The 27,586-nt window shown below is 34.0% G+C and overlaps 2 protein-coding genes across 3 annotated transcripts in view; both read left to right on the forward strand.

Annotated features, from left to right (window-relative positions):
• Positions 1-27,586, forward strand: part of LOC113516693 (pseudouridylate synthase RPUSD2-like) — a 555,256-nt gene that overhangs the window by 347,752 nt on the left and 179,918 nt on the right. The window lies entirely within an intron of this gene.
• LOC128202256 (uncharacterized) lies at positions 19,570-20,799 on the forward strand. The gene has a single exon (XM_052901890.1). It carries the CDS (start codon positions 19,656-19,658, stop codon positions 20,778-20,780), a length of 1,125 nt encoding a protein of 374 aa, XP_052757850.1. The 5' UTR covers positions 19,570-19,655; the 3' UTR covers positions 20,781-20,799.

A 27,586-nucleotide genomic window follows, 5' to 3' on the forward strand; every position in this document is an offset into this window, starting at 1 on the left:
GGCTACTGGTTCAAATATAGACCGATTTCGGTGATGCGACAGACATTCGGTTGGGTAACATTTCGAAACGAAAATAGTTTTTGGAACTTGGTATGCCAGATTGTAGATAATTTCGTAACAGGACTATATATTGGACAGAGTTAATCGATGTTAAGTATCTGTGAAAAGTGGTAATCTGTGGATTAGTATTTCCAACGAAAGTTCATAATCTATAGATTAAGATTTTTCACCGAAAAAAAAAAAAAGATTTGCCTTGCTTATCGCCAATTGTTTACAAATTTTTACATTTATTCATAATTTCGTATACCATATCATATTATCCGTTAACTGTCCACTGCTGAACATAGGGCATCTGCCATAAGATAGGTTTTGTCAATAATTGCCACACTTGGCGGGCGGATTAGCAACCGCAATTAGACTTAGTGGTATTTTTGGAGGAACGCTGCTACCCATTCTCCCGACAATTGAGTTCCCTTAGTCGGCTCATACGTTGTTCATTCTATGCCGGGACCACAGCCAATATTTTCATCATACTCTTAAATCCTAAAATCTTGTTAGCCGATTTTTTTGTAACAGAACTCTGAAACATCCTGATAATGGTTATGAAATCAGCAAATAGGTTAAATTGATAATTTAAAGTTTTGTTCTGCAGAAAAAAACTTTGAAAAAGCGGTTGCTAATGCGCCTGCCAATCGTGGCAACTAAGGGCAGACCCCCCAAGAGGAAGGCTTATATACAGCAGTGGACAGTTAAAAGTTGACACGATGATTATAATGATAATCGTTATTTCGCATATTGATTCAAACAACTCTTAATGATTGTATCCTTTCATTATTCTTAATTGCAAATGATGAAGTCTTTCGAGCTTTTTAGGTTGAAGAATTGGAATAAATTTTATTATTATATATATATATATATATATATATATATATATATATATATATATATATATATATATATTATATATATGTTGTTAGATAAATAAATTTCGGAATAGGTCTATAAATTGTCTGAACTACAAGGTTTTAAAGAACTACAAGTGTAATAAATTGAATTCCGTTTAAAAATGTAAACGGTTCAATGATAATGTGAAAATAAATCAAGTAGGTAAACCAAAAAAAAAAATATAGTTTTCAGAGAAATTATTAACAATCTCCGTGTGAACAGTGGTATTTCTAATTTCAGCAATCGAAAAGTTTATATTGCGTTCCGTTGATAGATTGTGATTATTTTTCTAAGCCACCTAGTGTACGTTCCCATAAACATTGCTCGGTTTATTTCAGAAATCTATCTAGTCAGCTGTTTATATAGTTAACTGTGCTTTCTTTTCTTTTTAACATTTCATTGTGTTTATTTATTATTGTATTTCAATGTGTGTATTCATTTGATATGTGTTATAAAATTACGTCATGTTAGTATTATTGGTGACCTCCGTGGCGCAGTGGGGGAAATTTTACTTTGCGTGAATGATGTACCGCGTTCGAATCCCGGTCAGGCATATTTAGGAAACGAACGTTTTTTAAGTGTTCTTAGTTGTGTCCCCCAGATGTTAGTTACTAGATTGCTCATAACACAAGCTCTAGTTTGCTTTCGAAAACTGTTGAATTATTTTTTTTATTTTAATCTGTAATTTGAATTTTGCTATAAATTTGAGTTCTAACTTTAAATTAATAATTTTATTATTTTCATTTTGAAATTAATAAATTGTAATTATTACGAATTATGTAAAATTATTACAAATTTATACTACTATGGTGGCAAACAAGCATACGGCCCGTCTGATGGTAAACCCTCGCGCGTTGCCGACCCTTAAGAATCCTTAATACACTCTTATTAAAAGAACCTCATACTGTAGTCTTTATGGAAAGCTTCAGCAGATCATTCCACAACCTGAGTGTGATAAATTTAATATTGTAATATCATTTGGAGAGAAATGATAAAAATTATATGTATATACTTACTATATTTATAATTATTACAATGTAAAATTATAAGAATAAAAATAGTAAATATTATTATTAATTTTTATAAATACGCCTGCAAAAAATGTTTCCAAACCAGTTGTATTATAAAAAAAAAATATTAAAAACTTAGTGGAACGAAGTACAAGTATATCGAATAATATTATGTAGCTGATATTTTTATTAAATTGTAATTATACAAAAGACGGTCTTGAACTAACAGTCGCCGGACACGATAATGCTAAATGCTGTCTTATTTTTATTTCTCTTGTTAGAATAATGTTTTACACTGAAGGTGCTAATCAAGATGTCACAAACACGGCTGCGCATCTTACAGTCTGTCAGTCGGCTTATGAGATTCTACACGTGCCTTGAATATTATAAATAGATGTAGATATAGATAGACACGGTAGTTCAGTGGCACAGGATTACAGCTAATGTTGAAATTATTGGTTAATTTTCATATAATTCGATTACGCGAGTTTAAAAAAAATTGGCATTCGACTTTCGACTTTACTGTCTACTCATATAGTTCTATATATAATAGCATGAATAGATACGAGATAATAGATAGATGTTTGAAATATAAATTATTCTTAATAAATACCAGAAGGAGATTTTGTATAAAAGTCGATTGCTTGGGTACCTCTGTCCCATTCGTGTTTCAACCGTAAAGTAGTTGTGTTTGCATGGCTGTGATTCAGTTGGAAGGGTGGGATATGGCGTGAATTTACAGGGTACAGAGGAATAAGATCTGAGTCCTCAGGAATAGCAATGCATGGGGGGTATCATGGGCGTAACAGTATACTCTGTTATGTCCATGGTACTGCTCATGTCTATAGGCGACGGTTACCACTTTCCATCAGGTGGGCCATCAGCTTGTTTGCCATTCTAAGTTGTATAAAAAAATACGTATCATCATATCATCTATTAACTGTCCACTGCTGAACATAGGCCTTCCCCATAGGAAGGGGGGGGAGGGGGGAATACAATACAAAACTTACTAATAGTACTTACATACATTAGTTTGCAATATAATCAATTAATATTTGTATTTGAATAGAAATATACTCTATTAAATATTTATTTACCCTTTTATGGCAATGGTTTCCCTTCATCTTGCTACAACGTCCGTATTTCCTGCACTTCCTGTCACATACTGTCTAGCATCTACGTTTAAATATGGTAAAATAAACATTTTAAAGTCGCAAGAAACGATATGAAAATCTCCTATTAATATATAATAAATGCAAAAGTTTGTAACGATGATGTTATTCTCTCACACAAAAACTACTGAACGGATTTGAGTAAAATTTGGTGTAAGCGTAGGTTATATCCTAACTTATCACATTGGATACTTTATATATCGTAAATCAGTACATAAAATTCACACAGGTGGGCGTTATTTTCTACTAGTTACAAATAAAATCAAATAAAATTAAGAATAACTTTTGGACGTCTCTTAATTATGTACATAGTTATAAAAATAAACTGAGCATTAACTAGTACCGTTATAATAATATTAACCCTGATAAAAATTAATTGTTCCTCGCTTTGCATTGTCGGTACCAGAGGGAGACTGTACAAAAGTCGTTTGATTGGGCACCTCTGTCTCATTTGTGTTTCTACCGTGAAGCAGTTGTGTTTGCATGGCTGTGTTTCGGTTTGGAGGGAGGGATATGGCAGTGAATTTACAGGATACAGAAGAATAACACCCGAATCCTTAGATATAGCAACGCATTTATTATGGGCGAAACAGTATACTCTGTTACGTCCATGGCACTGCTCATGTCTATAGGCGTTTTATAACTCCATTCAAGTCACATTAAATGATAAACTACTTATACATTAATCACGTAGAATCGGATCATCACGACGAGGTCATATCTCATTCGTTATTGTTAATTCACTTTTTTAGTTTTATTAATGGAGTTTGTGATTGATTGGTGCTTGTAGACTCATGTATGATACGTGATATTAAAACATGTTCGTTTTAATGTTATGTGCGATATCCTTTATTCATTTCTTAAGATATACAAGTAAAATTTAATCATTACCTTCCTTAATGATTTGATTATTTTGTTCTATATAGGGAGCACTGTTTGCCCCCCCCCCCTCTGCCCCACTGAGAAGGGTATGCCTTGCAATCTATTATGCGTATATTCTAAGATTATACGTTAACTTTTTAAAAAACTACGCAGTAAGCAAGTCACAATCGCAACAAATCTGACTCCCCCCCCTTCCTCTCCTCCTTCCTGACTGGGCTAGAAACTGGATACGCCCGTGCCTGTACATTTTATTGTTATACTTGTATATGTATTATATAATGAAAATGAATCATACGAGTATATCCCAATGAAAAATGGTTTGAAAAATGATAAAAAAAAATTACCGCAAGTTAGTTTATCTTTTTTATTGAATCTAATCATGGCGAAAGGTGTTTTTTTTTTTTAATGAAACGTTGTAATCATCGTCTAGTAATAGACAGCACGATGAATTTTCTAGATCCCAGTGTAATACCTACGATATCCACCGTTCCAAAGACATTAAATACTCGTCGTGTAGACAAAATTCTTGGCGTATTTCGATGCATGTTTCTTTGAGAATAATAATCAGTTCGAATTTTAAATTCACTAGATATTGGCCATTAACAAAAAAATTATGAATCACGAATTTTAAATTTAGAATTAGTGTACAATAAAAAAAAAACAGTAGCCAAGATTATATAGAACGTCATTCAATGTCTACGCGTTCAAGACGTTCGGCCTTGCTTCAATCTGTGTGAGGATGTGCGCAATTGATAAATGGATAAGCCAGTGTTATTTGAACAGTATTTTAACCAGATCTATATAAACGAACGGAATGCATAGTTTTAGTATCCATCTTAACATAACTTGGAATAACTAGTCTATTCTTAAATGTAATGTAACAAACATTTTTTCAATGTAGGAAATAGATGATTTCACGATAAAGTTCTTTAATATTATTCTAACTGTATCATGCGGCTTTGCTTGCATGTATTCAGAAAATATAAAGTATCCTATGTGCTAAGTTAGTATATAACTTACCTAAATACCAAATTTTATTACGTTTTTTTTAACACAGTGGACAAACGGGCATGCGACTCACCTAATGCTAAGTGATCACCGCCATCCATGACCATTTGCAAACACCAGGGGCATTGCAAGTGTACTGCCGGCCTTTCTCGAAGGCCTTGATGTTGTTTTCTTGAAAGTTATGATGTCGTATCGGTTCGCAAATACTGCTGCTGGACGTGAAGATAGTGAGTTCCACAGGCGAACTGCCTGAACAGTAAATGATTTAGAATAAAAAAAAGTAAGTGGAGTGAGCGGGACATTTGAGGCGGAGGTTGTTGACACTGCGTGAAGTATGGCCATTAGCCCCTGATTTAGCCGATTCCTGTTTCTCAGTGAAACAGGAATAGGTCTTTTAGATAATCAGGAACAATGCGGTTAAAAAGAATCGCGTAAAGGAGCGATAGGATATGTAAATTACGACGAAAGCGGAAAAAATAGGAGCATACTCGAGTTGAGTAGGAAATTGAGAAATGTGTTTATTTGCGAAGACCAAATATGATGATATGAATACCAAATATCCGTATCTTTGTCCGTGTGTCCAAGATATGTTTATTGACCTGGATAAAAAATACTCTATGTTCTTCTCCATCCTGTGTAGTATGTGTATATTAAATTTCATGGAAATAAGTTTAGTCCTTATGGTACTAATAGGTAATAAACAACTCTAATGAAGACATACTTTCACGTTTATATTAATCATATTAGGAAGGACTTTGTCAAAGTTTTTCTCATAATATTGACATCACCAGAGGGAGACTTTGTACAAAAGTCGTTTGCTGGAGCACCTCTGTCCCATTCGTGTTTCTACTGTCAAGCAGTTGTGTTTGCATGGATGTGTTTCGGTTTAAAGGGTGGGATATGGCAGTTAATTTACAGGGTACAGGGTACACCTGAGTCCTCAGGGATGGCAACGCATGGGGGGGGGGGGGTATCATGAGCGAAATAGTATACTGTGTTATGTCCATGGTACTGCTCATGTCTATATGCGACGGTTACCACTTTCCATCAGGTGGGCCGTCTGCTTATTTGCAATTCTAAGTTGCATAAAAAATATATAATTTATACTAATTGCAATTTGCAATGTAAAATACATTTATATGTATAAAATGCTCTTTAACAATTGGCAAGCGAAACTGTAATTATCTCAACAACACTGCGTATATTTCAAGCAACGCCGGGCGTCGGCTATAAGCCCATAAATCAGTAGGTGTCCTTTGTCTAATGAGACTGCGAATATCTCGCGGACTATCTAAATGCCGGTGATCTAGTACAGTCAGAAAAAAAGTAAGGTTAACTGATAAAAATCTTAGTAATAAATTATCTTACTAATAAATTATTATAAATATTAACTTTGTTTTTTATATTTAGAGCATTGAGCTTCAAAAACGGATCAACTATTTGTCAGCTTATTGTTAAATTACCTCTTTTTTTTAATTATTGTTCTATATACTTACGCACACAATGTATCTTGACGTATCTATATTGAATTATTTAATAAATAAAATGAGTTGTTGCACATTAAAAATATGCAAAATTTATAAGACAATAATACAAGTTATAAACGAATCATAACTATTTACCACGCAAAATTGTATAAAAAAGTTGACGCGCTTTTCTCGAAGCATTTATATGGAGACACTATCTATATAATCTATGCTTTGGATATATATAATATAATACAAAGTACATAAATAAAGCAATTAATATAAGGAATACTATAAAATTAATAAGGAACTACTATGATAAAAGTCTAACCGATTGTAGCCTTGTCAAAATAAGTCCTAAATTGGTGAAGATGTCCTGTAGCATATAAAAAATACCGTTAAATTGAGCACGCCCACCATTCTGAAGTCGCCTAAAAGTCTGATATGGACTCAAGATAAATAGACTCAATAATCTCTCAATTTAAATCAATTATATGCTAATGTATTAGATGTTGACGTGATTTATTCAAATCAGTTCACAAATCGGTCCCTTGTTGAAAAAAAAAAACACGCCATATCTTATTTATGTGCATGCATTTATAATTTTACACTTGATGTTTTATTCGTCTGACATTTAAATTATTGGTTAGTTGATTAGTAAAATTTTGTTTAATTCCACTACCATAAGTATGCGTGCAACTGGCGACTCATACTAATAATAATTACGCATACTAATGTTAGCGGAATTAAACAAAATAATACTAATCAACTACTCATATGCAGATAGCTCTGGACTGTTTCTTGCAGCAGTCTATAAGGAGAGGTCTATGTTCAGCAATGGACAGATGATGGCTGATATGATGATGATGATGATAAACTCACCAGTTATATAGACTTCCGCAAAATAACACCTAATTTAGTGGAACATTTAAATTATTATAATTTACTTTTCTCACTTGGACTTTTAAATTTTCAATTATTATTTACTAATTAGCTAATTAGCCATGGCAGGCTTCGTCTACATGATTAAAATGTTCGTCAATGAATAAGTATCATAAGTATGCCAAATTTTTTTATGATTGATTTATTCGTTAAAGTACCAAAAGGTAGCAGTTTCACTTTTGAACGGACTTCAAAATTCTTAATTCAATTGGATTTATTTTTTATCTAAAAAGATATACTTATGCATTTGTCTTGTAGAAATTTTATCAAAAACGGTTTAGTGGTTTAATTTTTAAATGAAAGTAACTAGTTTTATCACAACTGAAGTAGATTTTTTTGTTGAACACAATCTTACAACGCATATTTTTTAAATTGTAGTCTTGTAAGTCACGTCACAGGTATTCGTGTGAATGAAGACAGTATAAAACACTTAAACACCAGATGGCGTAACTCTCATATGAGTATAAAAATAATAAACTAATAATACAGTTGACCGATTGAAAAATATAAAAAAGTATATTTATTGTAAATTTTTTTTTTCACTAATTCGTACGCGTATTTCAGAAATAGGACAGCAAAGAAATAGACTATTTCTAGATCGCGTATTCAGATGTAACATACGTACCTACACCAGATTTTAAGCAAAACCTTGAGGAATACAACTGTGAAAACTAAATGCAATTCAGTGTAGTAGTTTACCAGAGGGAGACTTTGTACAAAAGTCGAACGCTTGGGTACCTCTGTCCCACTCGTGTTTCAACCGTGAAGCAGTTGTGTTTGCATGGCTGTGTTTCGGTTTGAAGGGTGGGATAAGGCGTGAATTTACTGGGTACAGAGGAATAACATCTGAGTCCTCAGGAATGGCAACGCATGGGGAGTATCATTGGCGAAACAGTATACTCTGTTATGTCCATGGTACTGCTCATGTCTATAGGCGACGGTTACCACTTTCCATCAGGTGGGCCGTCAGCTTGTTTGCCATTCTAAGTTGTATAAAAAAAAAAATTTTTTTTGCGTGATGTCAAAATAAACATATAGACTTACAGATGGTCAGTCTAAAAATTTCTAAAATTATTGTTTTGAATTCTGTTGCTTCTATTAAGACCTCCCATGTCATCATCAGACGTTATTTATCCAATGCTGAGTATAGGCCTCCCTATAGACTGTCATAAGGATCGGTCCCGAGTCATATATCAAAAACTACCTCTTATATAATTTTTTCTTAAATAAATTCTTATGTAAAGACGTAGGTAGTTACAGTTTTATTATATTTGTGAAATGAAAAATTAAGATATATTTCAATGTCGTTAATGTTTTAAGTTTGTCATATTTTCTCTCTAAATTGTTTTCTAGGTACCAAAATATTATTTAATATTACATCTTTAATAATACTTTGTTTTAATAAAATGAGTTTCTTGCTTCAAGTTTTTGTGAGTGGCAACGCCTCTTTTGTTTTCGACCTTGGCAGAATATTTCATTAGTTTTCATCAAAGTAATGAAAATTGTTTTAATAGTTATTTTAACTTAACTTCAACTTAATTTAGTCATAATAACATGTCTGGGGGTGTTTGTAATTGATAGTTATGAGTTACTAGCTACATCTCGTGACTTTACCTGCGAGAACCAGTACGTGAAGTATCCTATGTACTAAATTAGGGTATAACCTACCCGTGTACCTAATTTCATTCAAATCTGTTCAGTAATTTTTGTGTGAAAGAGTAATAAATTTCCATCCATCTAATCGTCCATCGTTATGATCTTTGGAATTTATTATATTAATGGGATTAATAACATAAAAAATTTAATTTTAAAATTTTATTACGGACTAACTGCCCGTCCCGGCTTCGCACGGGTGGACATTTTTACAACATTTTACATTTTTATCTAATCCTATCTAATTAAATTGACTAAGGTTTTTATATATATTTTTTTTTTTTATTTATAAATATTTGGATAAGGATTTAAACAGAAGTATGAATAAATGGTGTAATTTTGGTCGGTATTTCTAACAACTTTTAAAATGTAAAAAGTGGTTATTATGATATAACGATAATAGTTGGACATACAGTATCGCAAAGTTTTTTTGTAGTTATTGATATTTTCTTCAATATTGTACAACATACTTTTGTTATATCACCAATAGTTTCCGCAGCGCACGCGACCAAAGATATTTTATAGCATTTTTTACACCTTGAGTTACATTACTAAAATTTTAGTAAGGATCTCTAACCTTTTCTATCAATTGTGACGTGGTTGACCGCATGACGGCTTTACGTGCCTTCCGAAGCACGGTACAAGTGAAAATAACTTTTAAATATCCCAAACATAAATTTGAAAATTGTGAAATTTAATCTTGGGATTGAGTCCTAACCACTCTACATTACATACATACATACATATCCGTCACGCCTGTCTCCCGTTGGGGTAGACAGAAACAATGAAAAGTCAAATGCTCTGATTCCAATATACCTCTTTTGCTTCCTCTTATACATACACGCTCGCTAGTTACGGATACTTTTAATTTAACCCTTCTTCAAAAAGAGATCTAGCTAACCACCCTACATTACAGAGACTTTGTACAAAAGTCGATTGCTTGGGCACCTCTGTCCCACTCGTGTTTCTATCGTGAAGCAATTGTGTTTGCATGGCTGTGTTTCAGTTTGAAGGGTGGGATATGGCGTGTATTTACAGGGTACAGAGGAATAACACCTGAGTCCTCAGGAACGGCAACGCATGGGGGGGGGGGGGGGTATCATAGGCGAAACGGTATACTCTGTTATGTCTATGGGACTACTCATATCTATAGGCGATGCTTACCACTTTCCATCAGGTGGGCCGTCAGCTTGTTTACCATTCTAAGTTGTATAAAAAAATGGTACGTATAAAGTACATTTTTTATTTACATTTTATATGCACACTGTACTTTATTTTTGCGTTTAGTAAATGTAAGAGCCTCCCAAACATTCAGTGTCAACGTCTTGGAATTCTTTATCAGACTCCATTAAATGGTTTAAAGAGCATTTCCGTTGGGTAATTGGTTTTGTGGATACATACCACGAGGGCTTACCGCTCGATTACTTAAGTTGGAGTTTTCCTTCTAATATAATGCAATATAAGGATATACATATATATATATTTAAAAAAAATATATAAAGGAAACGGCAAAAAATTTTTGGGCGTTTCTTTTATAAGGCGGCTTTCAGTTGATTGTGTCTGGATACATTTTTAATGTGCATTGCAGCAAAAAACAGCAGCCAAATTTATTTTTTTAACCCTTTCTCCTTTAAAATTGAACATGAATTATATCACCTTTATTTATTTCACCAATAAAAAAATCATGCAAAAAAGGCTTAAACCTAACTTAATAATATATATATATATATATATATATAATTTATCAAATAATAGATTATATGAAAACCTAAGATAATATAAATAATTACTCTCTTAGCGACAAGGTCGCCCATTGTTTTCTCAATGTAATCTTTTCTTGTAATTGTTTGTACTTAAAATGGGTTTACTATTGTAATATTATTGAGGTAGCAATAAAGAGTATATATGTATCTAACGCGCTATCAAGAATCAGATACTTTATTGATTCTACCTAATCATGCAATAAATGCTATTTTGAGTTACATTAATTTATGTTTTTCTTTAATTTGCACTTAATTACAAATTAATTAGGCATACAACGACTTTAATGTTTAAAATTACAGTGTATTTAATTGCCTTGTTGGGAGTAAACTTAAAGCAAATGTTTTAAATCCATTAAAAAAAAAAATTGCATTATAATCAGCTAATTAAGTTAAAAAAGCAAAAATACTCATGTTCTCTCTTATCGCAGTATGTAGTGTGTTGGAAAACGTACAACGACCAGTGTTTAGGGTTCCTTCTGTATTTACTGAAAAGTACATTATAAAAAACTTACGTACAATTTGGCATCTATTCAATATTTCTGTGTATTATGAAGATTACTTCTACACGAATTTTAATATGCTTAGCAAAGTATAAATATGTCCTATACTCGCACACTTTACAGTATTAGTTTTTAAGTTTTGGTAAATGTTTATATTGTTTTTTTTTTTATAGAAACACATTCCATGTTAATAGTTAATTTTTTTTTGCGCTCTAATTACCTACAGAACCTAATGAATTAAGATTATGAAATAAAGTTTCGATATAACAAATTTAAATGTATTATTAACAGAAATAAACATTTTATACCGTTTGTACAACGGATTTTGTTCAGAGGAATTGTTCAATATGATGCCCACGGCCACTTTCTACCATCGCCTCGCATCGACTCGCCATCGACAGGGAGTTCATCCTAATACTCTATAGCCTACATGGTCGCGTAGGTTTCAGAGATGTTTTCTCCCACGAACACTCAGGTTATGGAATGAGCTTCCGAGCCGGATTTTCCCAAGAGACTACAGCATGGGGTTCTTCAAAATGAGGTAAAGAGGTTTTTTCAGGGTCGGCAGCGCGCGTAATGTTCTTGGTATTGCAAGCGTTCATAGAGTACGGTAACCGCTTACAGGTGGGCCGTATGCGTGTTTGCCACCTTAATAGTATAAAAAAAAAACAGTTTAACACGAAAACTAGTAACAAATATAGTACATATATCAAGTCTACTACCTTTACGTATCAATGATGAAGATAATTACTTTGATAATAAATGTCTAAATACGTGACATTCACCCCCTTACTCATAAAAATGTCAAACCTCTCACAAACCTATTATAGCTATCGAACTGTTTTGTCTCTTTCTTTTGTGCTATATTTCTAATTTGAAGGAAAGTGACAAAACAGTGTAATAGTTTAAATAGACTTTTAAAAAGTTTTAGTTTTTATGAACTATATGAACTCCCTTAGAGTCTTAATGGATGATAATGGAATAGTTGCCTCACCTGTGCTATTGGTATACGCTGGCGGAGTACTAGTGAGGGATGATAAGTAAGGATGAAACAAGCCAGTTAGCCCATTGTGACTAATTCAACAATAAATCAATCACGATGATTACCAGGAGCAACCGCGAGGAGGTCGACCTGATAGGGTTTATTGCTAGCAATTGGTTTGCTTATTCCTATTATTAACAATAATTTCTCTCCCTCAAGGGGGCGGCCCCTTAGGGTAAGTCTATAAACAGCTTTATGGAGTTACAGAGAAGCATCCGAACTCCAGATCTGCTGATAACTATTGCTCCCAATATACATGGGTAATTAATCAAGTCCTTTGTCAGATAGGGGTTGAACAGGGGACGCCGGAATGGCGGTTTTATTGCCTTACAACACTAAAAGAGGTATCGCAAACTGTACGTTGTCTAGTCTCTTCTTATAGTGATAATCGCAAAATAACATAAAACTATTTGCTGTCCGTGTGACATATAGATAGAGAAATATATAAATAATTTTAATTCTAATTAAAATTACTGTTTTCGTGTTATCTATCGTCTGTGATAGCTAGATAGATATATAATATATTTGCATTACTTACAGCACACAAATAACAACAGATATATTATAGAGACTTTGTACAAAAGTCGATTGCTTAGGTATCTCTGTCCTATTCGTGTTTCAACCGTGAAGCAGTTGTGTTTGCATGGCTGTGATTCGGTTTGAAGGGTGGGATATGGCGTGAATTTACTGGGTACAGAGGAATAACACCTAAGTCCTCAGGAATGGCAACGCATGGGGGGTATCATGGGCGATCTGTTATTTCCATGGTACTGCTCAGGTCTATAGGCGACGGTTACCACTTTCCATCAGGTGGGCCGTCAGCTTGTTTGCCATTCTAAGTTGTATAAAAAAATAACTTATAATATAATATTAGCGCATAATACACCTGGAATTCAGCACGATGGCATTAGGAGGGACCACGTGGAGTTCACAGGGATCTGACTCGATTTGACAGGGAATATTGCTAATTACTAACAATCCCTCCCCCCCCCCTTCAGGCGAGCTGTTACCACAGTAAAAGTTTGTGTATTGAAACGCGCTAAATTTAATAATAAAACATTTAAATTGATACATCAAACGCGATACCTTTGATATACATGTGAACACAATAGATATAAATAAAAAATACTGAAGTTCAAGTACTAAAAGTAAAAAAATATCCATCCAACGTTCCATTTAATAAAGTTTTGATATCGTACTTTTTTATACAAACATGTATTTGTTGTTGGTTTACTGGAAACAGATGTTTTAGAATCAAAGTCAAGTTTGATAGCTTGCGTCATCGCTTGATCAATACTGTGAACTTGAAATTACGATTATCAATGATGTGAGTTTACGTTGATCTTTGAATATTTATTAGAACGACAGGTGTGTAGTTTTGTTGCCTATGAAAATAACCAACTAGTAGGAAATTCTAACATTTCATCTATCATCGTGTTCCTACCCTTATCCCAATTGTTATTTGGGGTCGGCGTAATATGTTTTTAACCATATTACAAAAAGATTTGGCTTTTAGTTTTACGACCGGCCGCTTGCCTGACGTCAATCCTCTTTGGAAATGCATTTTTTGGTGGTTTTCTTCACCTACGGTATAGAGGAAAGGATTGAGGAAACAAGGAAGGGAACGTTAGAAATTCGTAAAGGAAATTGATAAATAAGAGGAATAATGGACTTATGTGGGAAAGGAAAGGAGAAGGATACTGCAGTCACGGAAAGGACTGGGACACTGCAGCGGCTCGGCCGGGTCTGCGACTCCGGCCTCCCGAGCCGCTGCAGTAAGATATGTACTTAATTACAAACAAGTACATCTCATTAGAAAGATGCTATTTTGCAAGCAATTATGTGAAGGAAACTATAAGGAGTATCTCACTACCTATTAATCAATTAGGACTTATTTAAAAAATAAATGAAACTAATACTAAGATACTCAGTTACAAAATAAAATAAAACAAAAATATATTTCTTTTAAAAAGATGCTATTGTGTAAGCAATCATATTTCATCCATCGCCTTCACGATCCGGCGGTGTATAATATTAACATAGGACTAAAGAAAACCCCATTCGGGTTGTATAATACACTCATAATTTATTTTTACTGTTCCACTAATAGAAACGAGCGATTGTAACTGTGTCAAGAGACTTAATTTAACGGTGTTTTAGGGCTCGACTCTTGAAGTGTTTCTTAAAAGTATTTTAAAAATATATATAAAAGTTAAATGGTACGGAAGTTCTAATTTTACGTTATTTTATAATTTACATAATAAAATTTTATAAACAAATTATATAATGTTTAAATTTATTTTTTAGTTATTAAAAAATTGACAATATTTTTTTTATTTCTAATTTATTTACAGAATACAAATATGAGGGAGGGAGTGGAGTATTATTTCACATTCCTGCAAAAAAAATAATATTTAAATTACATTTTTTTATTATTAGGTAATTACGAAAAATATTGAACAAATTCATTATTATTCATTGTTTTTTTTTACTATATTTATCAAAGTAGTTTTATTAGCAATGACATATTTAAATTTCAATAATATATTTTTACATTTCAAATTTTTGCTATTAAACATTTATATTGGTATTAAATAAAAGTAATTGGCAATAAATAAAGATAAATATTTAACAGATACTTAGGGATTCAATAATGGGTTCATTAATTATTTATTTATTGCTTTTGTTTCTCAACAAATGTAATGTGTTTATGTACCCACGCGAATTACAATAGGCACGGAAGTTTCAAACTGAAGTACCATTCATTTGTATTGATTATGGTTCCTCTTTCTTAGACTTTATATATATATATATATATATATATATATATATATATATATATATATATATATATATATATATATATATATATATAATTAATTATATTTTTTTTGTGTACACATTGTTAATCTTTATAATTCGTATCAACCTTTGAAGGCAACAATAAAACATTTTCATCCAATCATTCATATATACAGATATTGTATACCAACCTTTACATGGAGAGGAGTAATTATAAACAATTAGGTGGGAGGCACGATGTAAAATTATTAGGTACACAACTTAGTCACTGACCACTAATTAAAAAAAAAAGATAAAATAAAACGATAGGCAACAAATAGATAAAAATGTTCATAAAATGCACCCATGCACTGCGTCGGTGACCTAAATAACAGGATTATATCGGCAAATTGCTACCCCGAGCAACTGATGCACAATTTGATGGATACTTTCATGGAAATATTTCTGATTTTTACATTAATATCATTATTGTCAACAATAAATAGTAAGTACTTACAATAGAAAAAAATTTAGTTAATTAAAATAAAAAAAAAGATTTTTACATAGCTAAGTCTTAAAAATGTATTTACCCAATCTATCAAAATACTGCATGATTATTATAATATGAAAATGAAGAAAAGGAAAATAAAATAAAAAAAAAAACAACGAATTGTACTGAACTGAAGAGTAGAGATTTTGATGAAACACTGCTTAGTAGCTAGTTAGTAGCACACATTCCTAATTCATAAACATTTGAAATAATTTATATGCCGCCGGGCCCAGGAAGCGACGGCGTGTAGATCAAGACAAATTTAAAAGGAACTGGTTTTAGGTGGCGCAGAACGGGAAGTTTTGGATGATGGGGAAGTCATTCGCTTAGCAATGGGATATTAATAATAGCATGGGCGAAAAGATTGTAAGCTGATATGGAAGCACAGTGTCTTTAGGAAGGTAATATAATTATAAAAATATAAATGAACAAGCACTTCAAGTAACAAAAAACATTTTTTTTTAATAAAATGAAAAAGGAAACTAGTGCATCATATTATATATATATATACATACATATATACTACTTGTACTTTCTATCAGGTGGGCCGTCAGCTTGTTTGCCATTCTTAGGTGCATAAAAAAACTATTTTGATAAAAATTTCTGTAGGATCAATCTGTAAGTATAGGATATACTTAGAGAATCATGATTTAAAAGTAAATTGTATAGATTATAAAAATAATAAAATTATCAAAATTAGTTTAAAATTGGTCGTTATGTGTATGATACACACAAAAAGTACAAATACTCTTAACTATCTTCTCTTTTTTGAAGTTGATAAAAAAACGTATAAATAAACATAAAGCCCTTCTGATGGTAAACGATTATCATAGTATGTGGCAAAAGAATAATATTGTTGTACCTATGGATATCTGCAACACCAAAAAAGTCACGTGCGCGTTACAGAAACCCCATTATACTCTTTTTATGGTGTAATCTCTAGGGGCACCACTAAGCTCATTCCGCAACTTGAGCATACGCAAGAGAAAAAAAAAATCTCTCTTTCTAAAACCGCATTGCACCTACTAATTTTTTTTATAGTCTTTTTTATTTTAGTCCCTTCTTTTATTCAAACAAGATCACTATTTTGGTGTGAGAAAAAAATATATAAACCAGTAATTTGTATAGAATCATTACTTATTTCTGTTGCTTAATTAGCCCAAACATTATTTTTTTTTACCCCGGGAATTTACAATAGTTAGATTTACTGAATTTTTTTTAAATAAAATTTAAGATTTTGTATATTTACCACCAGATGGAGACTTTGTACAAAAGTCGTATGCTTGGACACCTCTGTCCCATTCGTGTTTATTCCGTGAAGCAGTTATGTTTGCATGGCTGTGATACAGCAATGCAAACACAACAAAGGAATAACACCTGAATCCTCAGGAATGGTAACGCATGAGGAGTGTCATGGGCGAAACAGAATATTCTGTTATGTCCATGGTACTGCTCATGCCAATAGGCGACGGTTACCACTTTCCATCAGGTGGGCCGTCAGCTTGTTTGCTATTCTACGTAGTATAAAAAAATTACACGAGCTGAGGTTAGAACATAAAAAAAATAAACACAAACTTATGAAATTAGAGAAAAAAAAACAATAAACAATAAATCATATAGTAAATTAAAACAAACCAGTGGAATCTCTTTCAAGTATATGACGGTGGGGCCGACCATAATTACGTTCAGCCATATTTTAGGATGCTCAACAATCCGGACCGACGCGACGCGCCACCTGCCTGAACACTTTAGTGAACATGAATTACTCACTCTATCTACGTATATCTACATTATTATACATTACAGGAACCTACTATTACACCTAAATCTGAGTCTATGAACATGTTTGTTAATTAATCACGCCTAAACGCCTGGATGGGTTCGATTTAAATTCGGAACGTAGATTAACTATAACCTATTTTAGATTGACATAGAGGTTACATTTTATTCCTTGAATGGACACGAAGTTGCAGGTCGAAATTTGTTGTACTAATATTTATAAATTTACTAGCGACCCGCCCCAGCTTCGCACAATGGTACAATGTACTACTAAATACCCTTAAAGGGATTTTATCGTACCTTGAGAACCCATAAGTAGAAAGTATTTATAGGGTCTGTTTATAAAGCATAGGTTATGTTTTAGCCTTACGCCAAGATCCCAAAAGTACGACTATAACATATCTAAATAACGGAACGTAAGCTGTGATATCTAATTCTTTCCATTGTGAAATTACATTTTGTGTTGTTAATTGAGTTTGTAACAAGGCTCCCCGTTGACTGGTTTGTTTATGAACTTGTCAAGTTGTCACTCCTGAACTGCCTACAAGTTGTGAACTAACTTGACACTGTACATCTCTACCGTTTGTTCCATTTTGACGAACTAATAAGGCTTGGATAGTACCAGATAATTGATCATTGTCATCAAATATATTAGAGTCATTGTACTTATGATAAGTGATGTTCATGCTGCTCTTCATATTCATAATGGTTACCCTAGATTTTCTAAATTCCAAGTTTTCTCTAGAGACTACAGTATGGGGTTTATCAAAAAGGGTATTTAAGGTTTCTTCAGGGTCAGCAACGTGCACGTACTACCCCGAATCCTGCGCTATCGGTATACGCTGAAGAAACACCAGTTATAAATGATAGGTGACGATGGAAGCAGGTCAGTTAGCTCATTGTAACGAATTCTATTAGAAGTAACCAAGATGGTTTTCAAGGGGAACCGCGTGGATGTCGAACTGACAGGGTGCATTGCCAGCAATGGGACTGGTAGTTCGCTGAACAATCCCTTCCCCCCTCAGGCTCGCATCATTTCAAACAAAAAATGTTTGTTCAAATCTATGCAAGCAGTTGAATTTGAACATTTTTGTATGATAATTATCAATCTCGACTCGCATCGCGTAAAAATCTCGCATATTTTATATAGTCATGCCATTACTAATGATATTAATGTATTCATATATGTTTCTTCATGGACCTACACTATTGCCCGTATGCAAAAGCTACAAGTTACTAAGCGGGCTATGGAGAGGCCTATGCTCGGAGTTTCTTTGCGTGATAGAATCTAAAACGAGGATATCCGCAAAAGAACCAAAATAACTGACATGGCCCGAAGGATAAGCAAGCTGAAGTGGCAATGGACTGGTCATATTACATTGGACTAGCTCGAAGAACCGACAACTGATGGGGAAGAAAGGTTCTTGAATGGCGACCGCGTACAGGTAAACGCAGTGTAGGACGACCCCCCCACAAGATAGAGTGACAACTTGAAGTGCATTGCAGGGAGTCGGTGGATACAGGTGGCTCAGGACCGTTCTTTATGGCAGTCTATGGGGGAGGCTTATGTCCAGCAGTGGACGGATAATGGCTGAAATGATGATGATATAATTCTTCAAGGGTATTGTTGAGTCTTAGTATAGTTGTTTAGTATAGTTTATTAGTTGAGGAGGTTTTACGGACGCGGTGACAGCTGCGGACGTGTATTTTTAGTTCTCGTATTCATTTATCTTTTAAATTGTTAAAAACAAGTATATTTGGATTTCAAAAGTAATGATTCTGCTCCTTAAAGTGTAACCTTTAAAACTCTATATTTCATTATTCTGGATCTGAAATAGTTTTGATGTAGTGATTAAATTAAGTTATTCTAACCGTTAAATTCTACTCGACTTAGTGACCGTGAATTGTGCTAAGTGACCTTGTGAGTTTCAATGTCAATAATTGTTCAGTAATTACTCACAACCGCACTCACTGCGCTGTATATATATTTCATAATTTTGAAAAAGTTTCTTAAGTTGTCGCTGGCGCGGAGGTGCAAGCGCAAAGTGCGACATTGACGGAGGTTGCGGGTTCAAGTCTCGGAATTCATCCTTTGATTTTTTTTTTTTATTTTATTATTATTGTTGTTATTTTTTTTTTTGTTTTTTTTTTTGTTTTTTACAATGTCGTCAGACAAAATACAATGTGCTGGATGCCTTAAATTAATTGAAAACAAGAGATATCTTTATTGTGGTGGATGTAATCAACACTTTGATTTGGATTGCGCAAATATATCCGAGCAGCGCTTTTATAACACCTTAACGAAGGAGCATAGAGATGCTTGGCGGTGTGTGATGTGTAAAAGCAGGCAACCTAAATTCGACAATACGAATACTCCTGTTCGAGCAGCAGTAGATGGTGTTACTGTGCAGCGCGGAGGAGCAGTTCCGGGCTCACCCTTGCATATGGATATTTCTCTGGCAGAGCAGTCAATATTAAATGATACCACTCCAAATACCACCAGCGAAATAACGGATATACAAGCGCTTACTATGGAGATACGTCTTTTTAGAGATGAAATGAAGTCGACACGGGCTCAGTTAAAAACTTTAAATGAGACATTGACTGCAATCTCAAGTAGAGTTAGTGCATGCGAGAGTCGTATGGATAAGATAGACGAATGCATTAATAGCTTGGAGAATCGGATGGGCAATATGTCCGGTGTGCAGCAATGTGACACATCACTTCTCGCTTCTATTAACGAGTTAAAAATGGACATCAACGATAGAGATCAAGATCTTTTATTAAACGATATAGAAATATCTTGTATTTCGGAGCAAAAAGAGGAAAGCCTGTCGCATGTTGTTACGACTCTCGCTGTTAAGCTGGGTGTTAATTTGTCCGATCAGGACATAGTGAGTGCGAGACGTGTGGGACGCATGGCAGAGTCTCTAGAAGTGAGTTCGGAGCGCCCTCGTCCTATTGTGGTACGACTGGCGCGCCGTGCTACCCGTGATCAGCTGCTACAGGCTGCGCGGGTACGCCGCGGTGCCACCACGGAAGGAACAGGGCTGCCGGGCGTACCGCGTCGCTTTTATGTAAATGAGAGGTTGACAAAGGTTAACAGACAACTATTTCGACGCGCACGGACTTTTTGTAATCAGTATAAATGGCGCTACGTGTGGACAAAGGAAGGCAGGATATATGTACGGCAATATCACGATAAAGGTTCTCCACGTTTGCGTTTGCGGACGGACGATGATTTTGTTCGAGTTTTTGGTCCGGAAGCGGTTCGCTCTATTTTTTAAATCTCTACGTTACACATATTTAGTACACTGCTGTAATTACATTTTCTTCGAAATTTCTAAAAATGTACAAAAAACATTATTATTTGTTTATAATCTATATTTTATTGTTATCAGTGTACAAAAGCTTGAGGTAGTGTTAGTTTTATTTCTTTTTTATGGTATTTTGTTACATTTATTGCATGCTTTAGTCAATTTTTTTACAATTTTGGAGTATATTTATTTATTGTTTAATAGCTTGAGTGGTTTTGTATATATTTTCCTTTTTTATACACATTGTACGGCTACTCCGCTATTTACATATAAAAGTAGGGTGAACCAGTGTGTCGCAGTGATAATATCCTATGATCTTGAACCGTTTGTATTGATACTACACATGTACCGATTATTGTTTTTTTACACCTTTTACTTATATTTTAATAGCTTACTATTTTCTTTTTTTTGCAATTATTTTGAAGTATGTGTTGTGTCTATTTATCTACTACTATTTATTACATTAATTAATACAAATTTAACAAAAATATATTTACAAATGTACAATTATGACTTATATATATATGCATGTGTATATGCGATGCCATGATGATGAAAAGTCAATTTTTTAAGTTAGCGCTATATAATGCGGGATCGTTGAACACAGGTCATGATGATTTCATTATTGCAATGAATCGTTTCGAACCGGATATTGTGGCGATAAACGAGACATGGTTGCCGGCAGGCCAGGAGGCGCGTGCCCCCACGGTGCCAGGGTACCGGCTAAGGAACACGCCGCGTCCGCAGTACATGCGTGGCGGTAGAGGGGGTGGTGTAGCTTTTTATGTTAAGCAAGGCATGCGCGTGCGCTATGTAAAGCATCCCAATGGAGGTATTGAGCAGATGTGGCTATCGACAATAGTAAATGGTTATCGTGTTATTGTAGGTACGGCGTATAGACCACAGTGGTTAAACGTAGACTTATTTATTGATGCATTAACCGAATCGGTAACATATTTTTCAAACTATGATCACGTTGTGCTGCTAGGTGATTTTAATATCAATTTACTCGATAGTTCGAATAACAGTGTAATTAAATTCAACCAATTTTTAAGCTGTATGGATCTTAAACAGATAGTGAATGAACCGACACATTTTTCAGTTGGTTCCGATACTTTAATTGATCTTGTATGTACAAATTGTAGGATCCGTGACATTTCTGTCACAAATATTACTGGTTCACTTGGTCATGCGATGATAAATGTTACTCTCACATTAAGGAAATCTAAAATTCCACCTAGATCCGTGACATATAGACCCATAAAAAATATAGACATAAATAAATTTAATGAGGACCTTCTTACACATGATTGGGCATCTGTTTCATGTATGAGCACGGTTGATGATATGGTCGATAGATTTAATACGCTTATTATGTCCCTTTTCGACAGGCATGCTCCAATAATGACGAGAAAATTCAAACGTCATCAGTCACTTCCTTGGATAACTGATACAATTAAGTGCATGATTGACTTACGCAACAAAGCACATAATAAATATCGTAAGTCTAAATTAGAGAGGGACAAAAAATATTATAAAGACCTCAAAAATACAGTGTCTATGAGTATTGCTGCTGAGAAGAAAGCCTATTATAATCATTATATTAACTCTAATACGAGTAATAGTAAAGTGTTTTGGAAGAATTTGAGGGATAGAATATTAATAGATCCTTGTAAAAGTGATTATCTTCCTGACAGCTTTAACGACCCTAATAGTATTAATAAATATTTTCTAAAAGTGCCCGGACCTGAAACAGTCCCTATTTCACAGCTAACCTATTTTGAATTTCATCGGTTTAATACAACGACGCCTAGTTTTAGATTGGAACCTATCAGTTCAAATGATGTTGCCAAGTATATTTTGTCCATACAATCAAACGCAATTGGGACTGATGGTATTAGTCGAGACATGGTTTTGCTTACCCTACCACATACTCTCTCTATTATTACTGATATAATTAACAAATCAATTGTAACAGGTGTGGTTCCTCATCAGTGGAAAAAGGCATTAATTACTCCTCTTCCTAAAGTTGACCATCCAAAGGAATTTAAAGATCTGAGACCTATTAGTATATTGCCTTTTTTATCTAAAATCTTGGAAAAAGCCATATACTTTCAATTATTAAAATACATTGAAGTCAACAAGATACTGCCGCTTTTCCAGTCGGGGTTTCGAAAGGGCAGAGGCACTGTCACAACATTGCTTGATGTGACAGACAACATATTGGCTGCTCAAGATAATGGTCAAGGCTCTATATTAACTTTACTTGATTTTTCCCGCGCATTTGATAGTCTCAATATTTCATTATTACTCTCTAAATTGTCATATTATGGGTTTAATCATCACTCGATTAATTGGTTTAAGAGTTATTTAGGAGAGCGATTTCAGGCGGTTAAATTGCTGAAGGATGATGGTACTTGTATGATATCTTCCCCCAGGTTGGTGAAGCGTGGAGTTCCTCAAGGATCTATACTGGGCCCACTTCTATTTATTATATACAGTGCCGACCTCCCTAATGTTATTAAGAACTGTAACTATCATTGTTATGCGGACGATGTACAACTGTATATATCTAGAAGTCAAATTGGGATATCTAATGCCGTTCAGAAAATGAATGAAGATTTAGATCGCATCGCTGCATGGTCTAATAATAATGCTCTTGTTCTTAATCCTTTAAAATCAAAATATATGGTAATTGGCTCGAAAAATCAAATTGAGAAGGCATCGAATAATAATCTAGTTGTAAAGATCGGTGATACAAATATTGAACATGTTTGCGAGGCAAAGAACCTTGGTGTGCTTTTTGACAGTAATTTACGTTTTGAAAACCATGTGTTGGGTTTGGTCCGGAATTGCTTTTATCGACTTAAAATATTATACAAGATACGAAATTTGTTGTCAGAAAGATCACGAATTACACTCTGTGAATCTCTTGTATTATCCAGATTAAATTATGGTGATCTGGTCTACGGGCCTCGTCTCCTTTCTTCATCTCGTCGAATGATACAGAGGATTCAGAATGCGTGCTGTCGCTTTTGCTTTGTTGTTTCACCTCGTAGTCACATTACACCATATTTGAATGAAGCATCTATGTTGAACATGGACTCACGTAGACGATTGCATCTTGCTGTACTTATGTTTGATCTTGTGAAATTTAAATCCCCTGAATATCTATATAAAAAACTCAAATTTCCGACTTTCAACAATTATTATGGATGTAATGTGTCTCGATCAACGCGGCCCCCGTTGGCGGTTCATAACCATAGGACAGTCGCTTTTACCGGATGTTTTCGCCACCAGGCGACTAAATGCTGGAATAGCATACCCCCTCCAATGAGACTAGCTGCATCCAAATCAATTTTTAAAAAGTTGATAAAGCAACATTTATTAAATAAGCAAACATTTGGATTAGTTGCCTGGTAGCGACTGCTTTTAACATAATTACTGTGGTGAATTATTATTTGTATATGTTAAAAATTATGTTTAATTAATTAATGAAATATATTATTTATGCATCATCTATATAAGTATGTATCTATATAATATAATTTTACCTTTTGCTATTAAATTGGTTACACAGGTCAAAATAAAAGGTTAAATTGGTAACACTCTGGGTTTGTTGCACGCGTCCGTGTAGCCTTACTTCAGGTTGCAGCTGAAAATCAGTGCTTTGCTTTTAAGCAAAGGTATCACTGAGCTGTAGCCTTTTTGGGTCACTGCGACACACTTGCTGAAAACATATCTCCAATATTAATTTTTTTGTTTTATATGTTGTTTTATATTTGAAAAAATGTAAATAATCAAATTGTTTCATTTTATTTATTAATTTACGTGTGTTAAATGGCTCAAATAAAGTGTTTATCTATCTATCTATCTATCTATCTTAAATAACGTAATGATTAATTTCTATATGATTTTCTTGTAAATTCTCGTTCCAAAGTCATCTATATCTATTTACGTCTATGCTAACTACATCCGTAGCTTGTGGTGACTTGAATATACCTAATTTTGATAGTCTGTACACGGTACAGACTGCGGTCTAGAATTTGGCAGACGTATTGAATATTCATGGTAAGTCAACAGAGTGAGTGGAACGTTTCAGAGGCGGTTCCTTATGATATTAGCATCAGTGCCCCTTTGTGATGGTTTCAGTAAGTGTGGCGTCTATACAAACTGTTACCCGTGGTATTGTGCGGGAATGTAAAGGTATTGACATGTTAAATTAACAAGTATGTATTACTCTGTAAAAAAAGCTACTTCAATGGTGAATCAGCGTGATTTACCACAAGATGTAAAATGGCTTATTTTGTAATATAGTCTAAAAGGGGGAAGGGATTGTTAGTAATAGGGATTCATCCTATTACTAGCAATATACTCTACCATGTCGACTTCCTTATGGTCGTAAATAACATCATGTTTAATTCCAAGTGAATTTATCACAATGAGCTAACTGACTTGCCTTTTCATTCTCACCTATCAATCCTCACCATTAGCGCAGGTAGAGTTATCATTCTATTATCAGCCATAAAAATATACACATAAATACTATTTCGCAACATTTAAAAAAAAACATGGCAGCTTCAGTTGTTATAAAATTAATATGGAATCTACATGGGAGTAGAGTCTTGATTGTAAAAAAAAACATCGCGAAAATCAGTTTGGAATTTGCATAATATACACACAATAAAAAATTTAGACACAAACCACCTTTTTTTGAGAGTCATAACAATTCCTAAAATGATATCAAAAAGACGCAATTGTTTTAATTTATTGTACGTACATTGGTACGTACATTCTCGCATTGAGACATAAATAAATAGGTTTCATCAGGATCGACAATGCGCAGGCAAAGCCCCTGGTATCACAGGCGTTCATAGCCTACGGTAACTTCTTATTATCAGATGGGGCATATGCTTGTTTGCCACCTGTGTGGTATAGAAAAGCCGGTCAAGTGCGGGTCGGACTCGCGCAACGAGGGTCCCGTACAAAATCATCAAGTATATTTTTTTTTGTGATATAACTGCAAATTTACGGTTTTTGGATTTTTTCCTTTATTTGTACTACATGACATTGCTTCTTGCCAAATTTCATGATTCTAGGTCGAGAGATTGTAGATCTGAGTATTTGATATTAACTTCAACTTGATACCTCCACGCGTTCTTAAAAAAAGGGTCATGACAGACGGAAGGACGAACGGACAGACAGACGGATAACGAAATGATCCTATAAGGGTTACGTTTTTCCTTTGTAGTTACCAAACCATAAAAAACATATGGGATGATGTCTGTCCAAGATTTATATAAACGAAGATGGAAACTAGATATTTTAGTGTCGCGCCAAAAATTTCACTTAGACACAAACGGACGGAAAGGTTCGACAAATTTATAAGAGTGGAACGGTTGTTTGGTATTGTTGATACGAGCACAATAAATCACCCCTTTTGCCGGAAGGGATGGCAGAGGTACACAAAACGTGATATACTTATTTGTACTTATAATATACGATACGAGAGATTACATCTTGCGCCTTATTGCTTGGGGAGAGGTAATAAAAATTTTGTATATTGAACGCCTTAGAGGATTACCTACTTAGAGTAATAAAAGTGAAGGCGGACTGAAACAAGAAAAAGTATGAATGAAAAAAAAAACAATGGATATTCCACTGTTAATAAAACTTACAGAGAATGCCTGCATCTATTCTACTAATATTTAGATACTAATGTATACAAACACACATATATATACACACACACACACACACTTCTATATATATATTCATAAACATACACATATTTAATAGCAAACATACAATATCAGAGAATGACGGAGGAAAATAAAGAGAGAACACAGGAAAATAGAACTAAAGGGAGAGGTAATAGGATTTAATAGAGGTTTTAATTAAACCCCTACATCTAAGCCATCATTGTCAGTATGACACTACATATAGTGTTAATTCTTATACTTATATATGTACAAGCATTCATAATTTAAAATCATTGTAAATAACAAGCACTTGTATGTCTTAAAATCAATAAGTCTTATCTCGTATGTGCATAACTCTAGACAATACGAGTCGGTATTTACTAACCTAGTTTCTATGTCTATTTACCTAGAACACACATTGTTACAAAGGCGAATGTTTGGATAATGTAATGCTTTTATTGAATGTAGTCTTAATAATACACATTAATTGAAATATGGTGGCGTTGAATTGTTTTCACTCGGATGTCAGTTAGATATAATATATTCCAGGGAAAATAGATAACAAATACGTATTATCACTTTTATGTCATCATCGTTACAATCAGTCTACTATAGTACTTTGCTGGATATTGGCTTCACCCAAAGCACGTCACTGAACTCGATTTTAGGCTCTTCACTGCCAGTTGTCATCTGTAACACAACGTATGTCTTTGCCTAGCCGCATGTCTTCTACACAACACTTGCCGATTCGCAATCACCACTCCAGAATATGTCTGTTTCAACGATTATCAGGTTTATGACAGATATGACCAATCCGCTGCCATTTCGTATTCCAAATTTGTTGAGCTGTATCGGTGATTTTGGTTTTCTGGCGAATTACTTCGTTTTAGATTCGATCCCTCAGAGAAACTCCATGTACGGTGTTTTCTATGTGTGACATGCATTTGGTTGACTAGTCATATCATTAGTATGCACGCTTCCCAACTGTATGTCATCACAGGTAAGACGAAATTATTATAAACTTCTCTTTTAAGACTTTGAGGTGTAGACCACTTACTTTCATATACCATTTTT

The sequence above is a fragment of the Galleria mellonella genome, unplaced genomic scaffold (assembly GCF_026898425.1).
Source record: "Galleria mellonella isolate WM207_F2 unplaced genomic scaffold, CSIRO_AGI_GalMel_v1 utg83, whole genome shotgun sequence".
Lineage (NCBI taxonomy): Eukaryota > Metazoa > Arthropoda > Insecta > Lepidoptera > Pyralidae > Galleria > Galleria mellonella.